The 16,559-nt window shown below is 34.9% G+C and overlaps 1 protein-coding gene across 2 annotated transcripts; it reads left to right on the top strand.

The window, feature by feature from the left end:
• The first annotated feature begins 255 nt into the window (after positions 1-255).
• Positions 256-11,520, top strand: LOC125247262. 2 transcript variants are annotated; one of them, XM_048158539.1, is made up of 6 exons: positions 256-1,734; positions 1,844-2,185; positions 2,286-2,624; positions 2,782-2,886; positions 3,000-3,022; positions 3,203-4,288. In XM_048158539.1, exons 1-6 carry the CDS (start codon positions 1,695-1,697, stop codon positions 3,323-3,325), a joined length of 972 nt encoding a protein of 323 aa, XP_048014496.1. In that variant the 5' UTR covers positions 256-1,694; the 3' UTR covers positions 3,326-4,288. The 2 variants fall into 2 exon arrangements, with proteins under 2 accessions (XP_048014496.1, XP_048014492.1); XM_048158535.1 differs by lacking the exons at positions 3,000-3,022; positions 3,203-4,288 and adding exons at positions 10,986-11,008; positions 11,159-11,520 and having other exon boundaries at positions 1,680-1,734.
• The last annotated feature ends 5,039 nt before the right edge of the window (positions 11,521-16,559 follow it).

Here is a 16,559-nt window from a genome sequence, read left to right as displayed (position 1 = left end):
GAGCGGTTTCAGACACAGCTTAAACATTCCTTGCTGTGTGTAGCATGTATGTGTTTAGTAGCTCAACTGTGTTCATGTTTGTATGTAACTGCATTAAAGACAGGAAAAAAATGCTGAAAACATTTATAATAACATTTGAAAACAGTATTGTTCAGAAGTTACCTTCTCTCCCGATCCTGAACAAATCGCCTAAAAATCCAATCTAGCTTGTTTAGGAGGTTGGACCGCGCTCGTCTTGGGAGCGGGTATCCTCCTCCACATGTTCTTCGGTGATTGATAATAAGCATCCGCGCCAAACATGATTTCTTTAGAAATGCACTTTACCTATTTTTTTTTTTCTTGGAACGCAAGTAACGTAATTTTATTGACATCAGTAACTGTAATCAAATTACATAAATTTAAAATGTAATGCGTTACATTACTGCGTTATCAGGAAAAGTAATTAGACTACAGTAACGCGTTATACCCAACTCTGTACATCACCATACTCTAAAGGAGGCCAAAGAAAGGCCTACTACTCCAGAACACACGGGTGCTTGCCTGTGGCAGTATTAGAGTTACTGAGCTCACAATTAGTTATCCCCAAAAAAAAAAAAAAAACACACACACACAAAACAAAAACTAAAAAAACACACATTCTGCTCTTGTGCCAGCTAGTAAGAGAAAATTAAACACTCAATAATATGTGCGGTCACCCACTGGGGGAAAATAGAATAAAAATATTATTTTCAGTTGAGCAGGGTGGTATCTATTTCCATATACTCAAAAGAGCCCCACTTTTTATAAAAGTTCTTGGAATAAGTCAAAATAAGTGACTTATTCAGAATAAGTGAAATATCTCTGTAATTCACATTAAGTGGGTAGGCGACACAGTTAGGACATTTAAGTTTAAAAGAAGTTTACAGATATTTTCTTTTAACCTTAAAACACAATACAATCTAATGCGTAATTCAGAATACAGCTAAAACATCTGTGAAAAATCAATACTGAAAATTCATTAACACAGTACATCGCGCCCTATTTTTATGAATTTTTCTAAGAGTGTGCAAATATGAACCAGGTGTGTGCATGTATTCATCAATCCAATATAGTTCATCTTGATCATGACCTGCCAACCCCTTGATTCAAAACATTATTTTAATCAAATTAAATTTTTACATTTTAAATAAATGAATTTCATTTTCATTTTAAATATTGTGGGTGCTCATCGGTAGGCCTACTAAAAACATGAACTTTTATATGAGGTGTTTTAAAGGTTTGTCTTCTGGTTACATGCTTCTTTGAAACATCTTATTTCCTGCTTTTTTCTGTGTCAAACCATATCACAATTTTTTTTTGTGGCAATAAAACAACATATGAAACTCATAGTTTTGAGTGAGGCCAACTTTAACTGCTAAAAACTGGGTAACTAAGCAGTAGTATTTATAATATATAAAAAGTTTTTTGGAGCAATGGAAAGATGGTTGGGTTAGACATATTTTTAGCCATCTTGATGTGGCCAGGGGTGTGAAAGCAGAAAAGTAAAGGTGAAAGTGCACATGTTCCTCAGTTATCTAAAGCAAAGACCGAAGGAGCACATGGTAAAGACACAGTCAAGTGATCTACCCTTCTTTATCTTGTGTGATAGTGTGCTCATTTGTTCACTTTTTCAGGGGAATTGAAAGCCTGAGGATAATTTTGGAATTCGACTGATCATGAGATATTACTTCATTCTTTTGCTTTCCTCAACAATATGTAAATATACCTAAATGTTTATGCTTTTTAAACATTATACAACCCACCTATTTAATACTATGTAACACATTAAACTCTAAAGTTATCTAATGTGTGCTTCATTTTGCAGTCTGCTTTACTGATGTGGACGTTGTTCAGGATGATATAAAAATAGTTCAAGCTGGAGAAGATGTGAATCTTACTTGCAACTTTTCAGAGCTTCTGGACTCAACAGTGTGGTTTAAACAGACGGCTGAAGGAAAATCCTTACAAATTGTGTATTTATATCTTGAACAAACCACCTGGAATAAGAACTTTACGAAAATGAATCGTTTTAATGTTATCAGAGGAAATTATCATTTTAATCTGACCATTTTAAAAACAAACCCTTCAGACTCAGCAACATATTACTGTGTAGTCGCAGCATATTGGAAAATTGGAATGGGTGCAGGAACTAGATTAATTGTCAGAGGTATGTTTCCTTGCTTGTTATTTTTTGCTTTGGATTTTTGTTGGATGATTTTTGGCCTTGCTTTTTCTATCAAGTGTCCCTTTTATGTCCCTTTGTCAAGATGCAGCCGTACCGCAAACAACTATTCAGCAGTCTTTGATAGATTCAGTTCATCCGGGGGATTCTGTGAATTTGCAGTGCAGCATCTTCACTGAGAGTTGTGCAGGAGAACACAGCGTCTACTGGTTCAGACAAAGCTCAGGAGACTCTCAAGGAGTCCTTTACACCAAAGGAGAGAGAAATGGTCAGTGTAATAAGAACAGTGAGTCTCAAACGCAGAGCTGCGTCTACAATCTCCTCAAGAGCAACATCAGCCACTCTGACACTGGGATTTACTACTGCGCTGTGGCCGCATGTGGAGAGATACTGTTTGGAAAAGGAACTCGACTAAATTATAGAGGTAAGATACAAATGTGTGGCTTGAAATGTTGAAATGTTTGGCTTGATCTTTCTTTTGTGGAAAAGCATTTGATTCCTATACTAGAGTACATGATACGAAACTTAAATCTTAAATCTAAAAAATGTTTTCTAAGAAAATAAAATTAATTTTGTTTCAGTGAGTGGTGATGAGAATCTAACTATTGCTCTTGGAATTTTAAACATCATATTTTTGGCTCTTGTTGTTTGTCTGGGAATAAAACTATGCAGGGGTCAAAATAAAGGTAAGACTTTCTGGAAAAGATTAATGTATTATGGTAATGGAAAAAATATAAAATTTTAAATAACACAAAACTGCCATTTATAATGACAAGACTTGCTTCTTAATTTCCCAAAGTGTCCACGCCTCAAGAGAGTCAAGTAAGTACACAATTAGCTTCCATTTGAGATCTTTTTCAAATCTTTATCAATGTATCTGTTTTATCAATTTAATATTAAATAATAGATTTTTTTCAGGGTTCTTAAAATTTTTGTGTATATTATGCCACATCATGTGTAATTTTCCTCTCATAATTGGAGTCTTTTCTCTCTTGATTTTAGAATGAAGACACCATGACTTATGCAGCCATTAGTTTTGCTCAGAAACCTCTGAACTCTAGAAGAACCAAATCAAAGATCATTCAGGATCAATCTCTGTACGCTCAGGTCAGATCACAGCAGTAACATCCAGAGCTTTAGAGGAGCATTTACCTTCTACACAAATATTTTCATTATGATCTTATAACAATTTGAGGTAAATACATTTAATTTAGTTGAATAATTTTGGTCATTTTTACTGTTTAATTAGTTTATTGGTTTTCTTTGTTTTTTTTTTGTTTGTTTTTTATGTTTTGTTGTCTGTTTTGAAAATGATATTTGCCCTTTAACTGTGCAGCACTTTGGTTAGCCTTGTTGTTGTTATTAATGTGCTTTAAAAATTAAATAAAATAACTTTAACTTGATCTTGAATCTATAATGCCTTTAAGGATCATGTCCTTTATATGAAGTAAGTGTTAAAATGAATGGTCTGAAATAACCTCAAATAACAGTATAGCTAACAATGTCATCACAATACGGACTGCATGCTGATAGCTGTCGGTGGCCATATTTTAATGTATTTATATTTTAAAGTGTTACTTTGGCTTAATTTGTACTGTGAATTGATAGCTATGAATTTGTTAGGCATAGTAAGGATAAGGATAATTGTAAAAGTAGAAAAGTCTATTCTTTGTAAATTAATGCATGTATGTTAGACTGTGTTCTTTTTGAGCAACTTTGTAATTTTGTGTTATGAAATGTTCCATTTTACAGTTTCCTTATGAATCACTTGTGTGTATGCTTCATTTGCATCTGTTAAATTAATAGCCTGCTTATGTGCATGTGCATTTGTTGGTGGTTTGTTTTTTGTTACATTGCATTGCTTTGCTTTTATTCTGTTAACTCAAATGATGGATCCTGGTGCGTGTATAATGTATACTTCCTCTGTGCTGAAATTTCTTGACCCATCTAGTATATTCCTTCTAGTAAATAGCCCTGTGTTTCTGCCATTTTGGGGTGAAAGCAAGTCGGCAGTCCACTAGTTTCTATGGCAATATCAGCTGCTTTGTTTAAAAAAAACATACATTAAAGCTGAAATCCAACCTGAATGATGACAACACAGAATAAAATACTATAACTAATGATCATCAAATCCTTTTAACTGTTTATTTTACACACTTTGTGTTTAAGTCTTCCACTTTTTTCACAAAACCTTTTTGCTCTCTAGAAACCCAGTCAGTTTGGGTTAAAATTCTTTAAAAGGCTTATAAACAATGAATTATTACCAACATATGAAATTAAATTAAGGACATGCATCAGAAAAATTGGGAATGTTGGACAATAAATTAATTATGCGATTACGGACACAGCAATGCATCATGTATTATAAAATCATTATGTTTGTAGCATGATCCATTAAAACGTACAATATAGCCTATTTCATTTCAGACCTAGATACTATTATTATTACTCCACTAGATCTAAAATATATTGTTCGCTGCAAACATAATGATCTTAAATTTATTAATTATTAATTTACTATTAATAATGTGTAAAGTTGCATAATGAAAATACTCAATAAAGTAGGCTAACTCCATTACCTCAGATGGTTGAATGGTTGGATTCCACAACTGATAACATAAAACATACATAAGACAATACAACATTTACTGTAGGAGCCATACAATTTACTGGTGACTTAATTTAAATAACTGTTCTATTGCGCTTCTGATTTGGCAGTGAAATTCACCGATTTTGGGTGCATAAGATGTGAAAGATTCTATGGTCCAGTTAGTATTTTCAGCCCATAATAGAGTGCCTCAGGGATGACGCATTTTTGTAGGCAAAACCCGGAAGCGAGTTAGCATTTTAGGACATCCGGTTCCAGCGCCATCAAGTCTATGGGTTTTTTGAATGTGTTTTTGCTAAATCGCCTGAAATAAGGTCTGTGGTTAACAAAGCCTCTAAATACTTTCACGTTTTGATCTATGACATAAAACACACCAGTTATAACCCACTTGTGATTTTTTAAACTTTTACTTTGTCTTAAAATCGGCGGTTGCTAACAAATTGCTAAAAGGGACTACTTCCTTTAGACGTCATCATTAAAAACGGGACATTTGGACAGCATTTCTCATGAAAAAGTGGATAAGTATTCATACACAGCGCAGATCATAATCAGCGAGCGTGTTTTTAAAGAAAGTTGTTTTTTAAATACAGTTTGAGGAAGCTTGGTGGTGACGACGTTGATTCGCGACCATGGTGTGCTGTAGCAAAGACTGTAGAATAACACAAGACGTGTCACTCGTATTGTTTTGAATGGGAAAAAGTGTAACGCGTAATATGGCGGAATAAGTCCCTGCATAAGTCATCGCGTCACTGCAGCGGCCGTTAAAAGCACCGGTTTCTATAGAAACAGTCAGACGCGCGCCTCCGAAATGAGGCAAAGGAGACGCGCATTTACGTCTGCGCATGCGCATTAGCTTGATCCAGCCTGAAAAATACCGGGGTTTTTTTTGTCATGATTCGAGCATTTGGAAAACAAATTATGAGACAGTTGTTGTTTGATTTGATTGGTGATTTCAAATATGAAATTTAATCGTAAGGTTGTTGAACAGTTTTGGAGAATTTGATGTTTCCCCATTCAAAGAGATAGGAGCTGCATGATGCCCAGGATGCCCGAGAGGCGTTTCAAAGATGGCCGCCGAGTGAAATGACTTGTCTTAAAGGGATTTTGGCTGTAGTCCGTTTGTAGCCTACTGTTAGCCTTTTATATCTGACGACTATATTTAGGCTTCAAAATCTATAAATGTTGTGTTAACTTGTAAAGATTATCTTGATAGACAAAACGTGTAAGTGTCATAACCCTTTGTTAAACACAGAGCTTATTTTCTACGATTTTCCAAAAGTCTATGGGAAAAATGCATAGGCTTTCAACCTAGGGAACCCGTTCGCCACTAACTTCCAGGTTGGCCTACAAAAACGCGTCATCCCTGGGGCACTCTATGGCGGCCGCGCTACCGGAGCGCCATCTAGTGGCTGTTACCCAAAAAGTATCAAAGTGTCGCCTCTTGGGTTCTTAGCTCTGTGCTATCACTAAGCTTCCAACAATACTTTCAGTCTTTGTTTAAAAACATTTTTCTCTGAAAGTTTGAATTACAATAGTTTGCAAAGATTCTTCACTGGTCTTCTTAGAAAGATTGTAAGATAGCTGCAGCTCATAAAGATCCCTTCTGCCTGGATTCTGAGCAGAGCCAGAAAATATGAACATATCACACCAGTCCTCAGGTCCTTATACTGGCTTCCAGTTGCATTTAGAATTGTTTTTTAAGCATTCCCAGGTAGCCAAAATGATTCCGCCCGATAATGGACCGGATCCGGCAGGCCAGAAGAAATAACTTGGCCTGGTTGCGGTTGCCAGCCTTGGGATGGACGTGGGATGAATGACACCCCAGAATTCAGCTGCCAAAACTGACGCCATTGGGCCACAATCACGTAGGCAAGAATTGAACACTTAGCCGGTATTGGTCCAAGTCTGGGTACTGAAACTGAGCCGACACTAGGCCACAATCATGCCAGCAAAAATACTACACTTACATGAAACTGGTCCGAGTCTGGGTACTGAAACTGAGCCAACATTGCTGGCAATGGGCCACAATCACGCCAGCAAAAAATACAACACTTAGCTGGTACTGGTTCGAGTCTGGGTACTAAAACTGAGCCAGCAATGGGCCACAATCACGCCAGCAAAAATTGTACACTCGGCCAGTACTGATCTGAGTCTTATTTGATAATTTAAATAATATACTTGCACTTAACAGAATTAAAAAAAAAAAAAAATTTGTAAAACCTACTAAAATGTGTGTGTTTTAAAAAAATGTTATATTAATAAAAAATATTTTCAGTACAACAATTTAATGTGTTTTACAGATTTATTTTATAAAAACAGATGATAATTTAGTGGATGATTTAAAAAAAATCCTTTAAATAATTTGTTTTTACACAAAATTTCATTACAGTATTTTATAGTTAAATGTTATGAACTTAAAGTATAATTGATTAAACATAAATATTTTACAATGTTATTGTTAAGCCTACATGTACTTATGCATGTCAACTAAATATGTCAACTTTACAAAGATTAAGGAATAAAAAAAAAAAAATTTTGTTTGGCTCTTACACCCTGTTTTTTTCATGTCATCCCCACCTACAACCCAATGAATTACTCCATGATACCCCATAACATCAATATATGCTCCTTTTCCCCAAGTTAATATGACAACGAAAATATGAGTTATATGACAATTTATTTGAAATATATTTGAAACATTAAAAAAAAAAAGTGTAATGAAAAAACAAACAAGAAAACTTTAGGAGCCTCCTCAAGTAAGCGTACTCTAAAAGAGGGACAGAATGCCAGAAAGAGAATAAAAAGGGGAACAGACAATGACACGTATGGTTAGTCAGATAGATCACAGAAATCTCAGACTGAGAAAAATGAATGGTAACTCTGTTAACATTTGGAACATACATCCCCTAAAAGTATTGGAACAGTAGAATTCCTTTATTTTTCTGTAGACTGAAAACATGGGTTTGACTTTTATATGGGCCTGCTTTTATTTCTTTTACATCTGGTTCCCTTAGAAGATATAACTAACCCACCCATTTCGGTCCGAAGGTGTGTTTTGTTGCAAGCAAACAATAAATAGCACTAAATGCCATCTTTTGGGTTTTGCCTGTGCATGAACTTTTCAATTGTGAAGCTGAGAGAAGATGGAAAATCTCAGAGCATCACAAACATGACCATGCAAGTACAACCATGGAATGTCCTGAGAAGAAAGAAACCACTGGTGTACTAAGTAACAGACCTGAATGGGTAGACAAGAAAAACATCAGCTTTGACGACAGAAACATTTGAGAGCTGTAAAAAAGACCCTAAAAAACTGTTAGTGACTCAGCAACAACCTCAAGAGGGCAGGAGTGAAGGTTCAAGTCTACTGTCTGCAAAGACTTCATGAACAAAAGTACAGAGGCTACACCAGAAGATGCAAACCTCTCATTAGCAAGAAGAATAAGAAGGCCAGGCTGGAATTTGCCAAAAACTACAGAGACAAGCCTCAAACATTCTGGGGCAAAGTTTTATGGACTGATGAGACATGAACCTCTACCAAAGTGATGGAAAGGCTAAAGTTTGGAGAAAAAAAGGATCATGTGATCTGTGAAACACGGCCTTGGGCTTTATTGATCTTCATTGATGATGTAACACATTTAAAGGTGCTTCTTTGAAACAGAAACATCATACAGAAAAATGCAACCAAACTGATTGGGAGATCCTTCATCATGCAGCAAGATAATGACCCAAAACACAGTGCCAAAGCAACAAAGGAGTTCATCAGGGGCAAAAAGTGGAAGGTTTTAGACTGGCCAAGTCAATCTCCAGACTTAAACCCTATAGAGCATACATTTTACCTGCTAAAAAAGAGACTGAAGGGAGTAACCCCCCAAAACAAACAACAACTGAAAGAGGCTGCAGTGGAAGCCTGGAAAAGCATTACAAAAGAAGAATGCAAAAGTTTGGTGATGTCAATGGGTCATAGGCTTGATGCAGTTATTGCAAGCAAAGGATTTTCAACTAAATATTAAGTCTTATTCACTTTAATCTATTTTAAGTAATCTGTTCCAATACTTTTGGTCACATGAGAAATGGGTGGGTTCAAACAAAAGGTTATATCTTCTAAGTTGTGTATCAGATCCAGATGTAAATACCTGGAAATAAAAGCTGAAATGTTGATCTTTTGTCTCATATAAATTGTTTGATGTCAAACCCAAATGTTTTCAGTCTACAGAAAAAATAAAGGAATAGTCCTCACTGTTCCAATACTTTTGGAGGGGACTGTACATTAGGTAGAATTAGTTTGCTTTTGGGCTTGCTCTTTGGTTCCCCTATTTCGGTCCGAAGCAAGCTGCAGCCGTCTTTTGATGAACTTTTCAATCTCTCCATCTGATGCACTGGCAGTACCTGCATTTCTTTGAGAAAAGAAAAATAAACTCCTTGATTCAAAAACATTTTTGGTGTTTATCACTGGTAAGAACATGAACTTTCATGTGAGGCCCTTTAAAGGTGCTTCTTTGAAATCATATTTCCTGCTTTTTTTTTTTTTTTTTTTTTCTGTGTAAAACCACATCATGCATTAGCAATAAAACAACATATTAACCAGATAGTTTTAAGATAGGCCAATACTAAACAGTAGTATTTATAATACCCTTCTAAATAAGTAAGAGCAATGGAAAGATGGTTTGGTTGGATATTTTTTTAGCCATTTTGATGTGGCCGGGGTGTGAAAGCAGAAAAGTAAAGGTAAAAGTGCACATGTGCCTCAGTTGACTGAAGCAGAGACCGATGGACACATGGTAAAGACACAGTCTAGTGATCTACCCTTATTCTCTAGCGCTTGTGATAGCATGCTCATTCGTTTGCTTTTTCAGGGGATTTCAAAGCCTGAGGATAATTTTGAAAGACGATCTGATCATGAGATATTACTTCATTCTTTTGCTTTCCTCAACAATATGTAAATATACCTACATTTCTTTTTAAACATTAAATATGTCACCTATTTAATAACACTTTTAATTTAAAGGTTACTATTGTCTGCTTTATTTTGCAGCTTGCTCCGCTAATGTGACCTCTAATGTGGACGTTGTTCAGGAAGATGTAAAAGTAGTTCGAGCTGGAGAGGATGTGAATCTTACTTGCTCCTTTTCAAAGCTTCTGCAATCAACAAAAGCATGGTTTAAACAGACGGCTGATGGAAAATCTTTACAAATTGTTTCTTTATATTTAAATCAACAGCCTAGTTGGAATAAGGACTTTGAGAAAATGAATCGTTTTAATGTTATCAAAGGAGATGGTCATTTTAATCTGACCATTTTAAAGACAAAGCCTGCAGACTCAGCAACATATTACTGTGTAGTCGCATCATATTACAGCATTGGAATGGGTGCAGGAACTAGATTAATTTTTAAAGGTAAGTTTTACTGCTTGATATTTTTGCTTTGTTTGATTTTTGGCATCTGATTCTTTGTTCTTACTATTTCTGTCCCTTTTATGTCACTTTTCAAGATGGACACACAACTCTTCAGCAGTCTTTGATAGACACGCTTCATCCAGGAGATTCTGTGAATTTGCAGTGCAGCATCTTCACTGAGAGTTGTGCAGGAGAACACAGCGTCTACTGGTTCAGACAAAGCACGGAAGACTCTCAAGGAGTCCTTTACACCAAAGGAGAGAGAAATGGTCAGTGTAATAAGAGCAGTGAGTCTCAAACGCAGAGCTGCGTCTACAATCTCCTCAAGAGCAACATCAGTCACTCTGACACTGGGATTTACTACTGCGCTGTGGCCGCATGTGGAGAGATACTGTTTGGAAAAGGAACTCAACTAAATTTTAGAGGTAAGGTACAAATGTGTGGCTTGAAATGTTGAAATGTTTGGCTTGATCTTTCTTCTTTGGAAAAGCATTTGATTCATATATTAAATTATACCAAACTTATTTAAAAAAGGTTTTCTAAGAAAATAAATTATTTTGTTTCAGAGAGTGGTGATGTGACTCCAATTCTTTTTGCTCTTGTAATTTTAAATATCATATTTTTGGCTCTTGTTGTTTTTCTGGGAATAAAACTATGCAGGACTCAGAACAAAGGTAAGACTTTCTGAATAAGATTCAATTATTATGGTAATGGAAAAAATGTCTAAAACTTAAAATAAAAAAATAAAATTTATAATAACAAAATTTTTTTATTTTCCAAAGTGTCCACACCTCAAGAGAGTCAAGTAAGTCTACATTTTTTTTCCATATATATATTTGTATCAATTTTTGTGTTTCAATTTGTCATCCATTTATTATTAGATAATGTTTTTTTTTCTCAGGTATCATGTGTCATTTTCATCTCATAATTGGAGTCTTTTCTCTCTTGATTTTAGAATGAAGACACCATGAATTATGCAGCCATTAGTTTTACTCAGAAACCTCTGAACACTAGAAGGATCAAATCAAAGATCATTCAGGATCAATCTCTGTACGCTCAGGTCAGATCACAGCAGTAACATCCAGAGCTTTAGAGGAGCATTTGTCTTCTACACAAATATTTTCATCATGGTCTTATTACAACATATTTGACTCCATCCATTTAATTTAATTTGTCAGATTAACTTTGATAATTTCTCCTAAATTGTATGAGTTTATTGACTTTTGTCCTCTGAAATTAAATTCAGAGTATAGTCTGATCATTTTGCTGCAATGAATTTATCTCTGCTGACACCACTTTGATTTATATATATATATATATATATATATATATATATATATATATATATATATATATATATATATATATATATATACGCACACGCACACTCACACACATATTATGGCATGCATTCAGGAAATGATTGTATTTATAATATGAAGTTTCATTATATAGAATGAAAGTCTGAATATATGAAAATATCTGTTATACATAACAGAGTTTACCTGTTATTTTGGAACTGATGTGTGAATTACCAGTAAAAAGATGAAATGTCATTGCATGTGTTGAACAGCACATTTGTGTATTTACCCATAAAGTAGTTCTGGTAATTTTATGGCAATTTATCGGGATTACTCTGTGAAATGTCAGTGATGACAGGATGTAAACTCCAAGCTGTTTGTGTTGTTTGAAATATGACCAGCTGTTGCCTATTTTTTTCTAGTTCAGCAAAGTATTAGAAATTTTAATGGGAATGCAGTTTTTACAAAAAATGCAATTCAGAAGGTTGCTCTGATATAACTAGCTATACATTATTAAGTACTGTCAAATTTGCACTTTCATTCCATTTATTGCAAATTTCTTTCCATATATTCAGACTTTTATTCCATTCCATATATTCTGATTTCCATTTCATATACTCAAACTTAAAATTATAAATACAATTATTTCCTGAATGATACATATATATATATATGGCTTTTTTTCCTAAAAAAAAAAAAGCTTGTATTGTATTATATTTGAATTTATAGTGCCTGTAAAGATCATATCCAGTATTTTAAGAATATAAATGTTAATGAAGTGCTCTGAAAGTGTTTCCCACCTAAAATAACAGTAACTAACAATGTCATCAAAATATGAATTATAAGACGATAGCTGCTGGCGGCTATATTTTAATGTCTTTGTTTGATAAAATGTTATTTTGGCTTTGCACTGTGTATTGATAGATATATACATTTATATCCAGTAGATACATATCTAGTAAGGAAAATTGTGGGAAAAGAAAGGTAGTGTGTGTTTGTATGATCATTGATATTTTTGTGTATTAATGCATGCATTTTATTAGACTGTGTTTCTCTTTTCTTCTCAAATTTGGGACTTCATGTTATTAAATCTTCTGTTTTACAGTCTCCTTATGAATCGCTTGTGTGTAGTATGCTTCAGGTGCATCTAAATGAAAAAATGTATGTGCATGTAATGTGCATTTGTTCAAATGTGTTATGTTGTTTTTATTCTGTTAACTGAAATGATGGATCCTGGTGCTTGATATACAGGTGCTGGTCATATAATTAGAATATCATCAAAAAGTTGATTTATTTCACTAATTCCATTCAAAAAGTGAAATTTGTATATTATATTATATTCATTCATTATACACAGACTGATATATTTGATGATTATAACTGACAACTAAGGAAAATCCCAAATTCTGTATCTCAGAAAATTAGAATATTGTGAAAAGGTTCATTATTGAAGACACCTGGTGCCACACTCTAATCAGCTAATTAACTCAAAACACCTGCAAAGGCCTTTAAATGGTCTCTCAGTCTAGTTCTGTAGGCTACACAATCATGGGGAAGACTGCTGACTTGACAGTTGCCCAAAAGACGACCATTGACACCTTGCACAAGGAGGGCAAGACACAAAAGTTCATTGCAAAAGAGGCTGGCTGTTCACAGAGCTCTGTGTCCAAGCACATTAATAGAGAGGTGAAGGGAAGGAAAAGATGTGGTAGAAAAAAGTGTACAAGCAATAGGGATAACCGCACCCTGGAGAGGATTGTGAAACAAAACCCATTCAAAAATGTGGGGGAGATTCACAAAGAGTGGACTGCAGCTGGAGTCAGTGCTTCAAGAACCACTACGCACAGATGTATGCAAGACATGGGTTTCAGCTGTCACATTCCTTGTATCAAGCCACTCTTGAACAACAGACAGCGTCAGAAGCGTCTCGCCTGGGCTAAAGACAAAAAGGACTGGACTGCTGCTGAGTTATCCAAAGTTATGTTCTCTGATGAAAGTAAATTTTGCATTTCCTTTGGAAATCAGGGTCCCAGAGTCTGGAGGAAGAGAGGAGAGGCACACAATCCACGTTGCTTGAGGTCCAGTGTAAAGTTTCCACAGTCAGTGATGGTTTGGGGTGCCATGTCATCTGTTGGTGATGGTCCACTGTGTTTTCTGAGGTCCAAGGTCAACGCAGCTGTATACCAGGAAGTTTTAGAGCACTTCATGCTTCCTGCCTCTGACCAACTTTATGGAGATGCAGATTTCATTTTCCAACAGGACTTAGCACCTGCACACAGTGCCAAAGCTACCAGTACCTGGTTTAAGGACCATGGTATCCCTGTTCTTAATTGGCCAGCAAACTCACCTGACCTTAACCCCATAGAAAATCTATGGGGTATTGTGAAGAGGAAGATGCGATATGCCAGACCCAACAATGCAGAAGAGCTAAAGGCCACTATCAGAGCAACCTGGGCTCTCATAACACCTGAGCAATGCCACAGACTGATCGACTCCATGCCATGCCGCATTGCTGCAGTAATTCAGGCAAAAGGAGCCCCAACTAAGTATTGAGTGCTGTATATGCTCATACTTTTCATGTTCATACTTTTCAGTTGGCCAAGATTTCAAAAAATCCTTTCTTTGTATTGGTCTTAAGTAGTATTCTAATTTTCTGAGATACAGAATTTGGGATTTTCCTTAGTTGTCAGTTATAATCCTCAAAATTAAAAGAAATAAACATTTTAAATATATCAGTCTGTGTGTAATGAATGAATATAATATACAAGGTTCACTTTTTGAATGGAAGTAGTGAAATAAATCAACTTTTTGATGATATTCTAATTATATGACCAGCACCTGTAGTTCCTTGTAAAAGTAGTGCACATTTAGTTGGTCTTTAACTAGAATTCTAAGACTAACTTGCTGAATGCTGAATTCAATGCTTGGTCTACTGCCACCAATTGTGGTTTTAGATCATTTTTATATGAGATCTGTTGGTTTGGCCTTTCCTCTTAGGAAATTATGGTAAAACTTTAGTTTAGGGTCCAATTCTCACTAGTTGCTTATATTAGCATGCATATTACTAGGATATTGGCTGTGTATTAGTATTTATAAAGCACTTATTAATGCCTTATTCTTCGTGATAATATTAGTTTAGTGAGAATTGGACCCTAAGCTAAAGTGTGACCGACCATATATATATATATATTCACCCTCTAGTCAACACTAAAAGAAGAGCAAAACACATAGAAACTACTTTACTTATGCCAATATCTGTAGAATAAATATATAAAAACAAATGTAATTGTACAGTGGTGGCATAAATAGAATGTGCATAATGTTGTATATTTTAAATTATTGTAGCTGTTAATGTTTATTACATTAACAAGGCAAATAAAAATCATTATATAGCATGTAGTTATTGAAATAAGCTATTTGGGAAGATATTTAGTTTGACTGGTCTTTTAGTCATTACAGTAGGCCTGTATCAGCCCATTAATACTGATCAAAAATATTTTTTGGTAAATTTAACATTTCTCAGTATCATGGAATTACTGCTATGCTGTAACAAACTGTTGATTGTAGAAACAAAAAAAAAAAAAGGAATTCAAACAAACACCTTTTCTCCTTATACAGCACAGCAGAATATTGATCGTAATGTTTGATGTCAGCAGCACCGTAAGGCCATTTACAAAGATTAAGTGTGTGTGTTCTGCCTCTTGAAACTGTCTAAATCATAAGGAACAATATTTCATATTTATCACACATTGTACAGTATACATGTAACAGTTAGTCCAAGGGAAGAAGAAGGTATGAGGTGATTCCAATATAAAAGTTCTTTATTAATTCAAAAGGCAAAACACAAACATGCAAAAAAATACCAGACACACAGAGGAAGTGAGGAACTTAAATATACAATGGTGATGAACAAACATGACAATGACAAACAGCTGTGATGAGAGATTAGTGTCCATGGAAACTGATGAGTGGCGGGAAACTTAAACAAACAAAACGTGACTGATGACGAACAAACTACAATTCCATGAAAATGAAACTGAACATAAACGTGACAATACACAAGTAATCAAAATTAACAATTTGAAATGTTTGGAACACAGTGATTACTTGTGTGTCCATGAATATAAATGGATCCAGTAAAAAATGTAACGCAATAGTTACTTTCCCTGGCAATTAGTTACTTTTATAATGATGTAACTATTTGTGAGAAGTAACTAGTAACTACAACTAATTACTTTTTTAAAGTAACGTGCCCAACACTGCTGTAGAGGCACATTTACCTCTGACTAGTTCAATCTTGGGCAGCTGTAGATGAGTGCGTTTGCTGGTTTCTGCTCCTAGAATGGATTATTTTTTGTGTAAATAGCTGTTTTTCCCCTTATCATTATTATAAACAATTCAACATGAAGGTGACATGCACTGATTCACCTCTAATAACCAGACGAGTGCCATTTCCAAAGTTACAGATATTAGAGAGAGACAGCACAATAGTATGTTCCTGGATCTGTACAGTGTTAACAATCTTCAGATTAAAACTGTCAGTCTTTCTTAACACTTCAAAATCATTTCTGTCAAATTCATTGTCAAATTGGATTTTGGATGAATGGAGAAGGGAGGAAGCAATGAGAGGAGGTCAACGCATCCACATAGCGTCCACAGAACAAACAGAATGACAGTGACGACACAGATAATAAAATTAATAAAAATGGTTTAAGTAAATAGGAAATAATATACTGTACAAAAATATATATATAGACAATGGACAGTATATGTGTGTACAAGTATGATATGTTAAATATATGTATCAAACAAAACAAATCACTGCCTTTTCTGTGCATAGATCTGTGGAAATTATCAATCATTTCAAATGAAACAGAAAAAAAACCAAGAGGTCTGCACTTATCATTTTTAATTAATTTATTTACTTTTTTATTATGCAACATAGCACATAGGGATCAGTCAAATGTTTCAGCAATCAGCCTTCATCAGTGAATCATCATCAACAAAATGATTCACTGATGAAGGCTGATTACCAAAAGGTTAAAATGATCCATA

This window comes from Megalobrama amblycephala, linkage group LG1 (assembly GCF_018812025.1).
Source record: "Megalobrama amblycephala isolate DHTTF-2021 linkage group LG1, ASM1881202v1, whole genome shotgun sequence".
Taxonomy (NCBI): domain Eukaryota; kingdom Metazoa; phylum Chordata; class Actinopteri; order Cypriniformes; family Xenocyprididae; genus Megalobrama; species Megalobrama amblycephala.
This window is presented reverse-complemented; position numbering and strand designations above follow the sequence as displayed.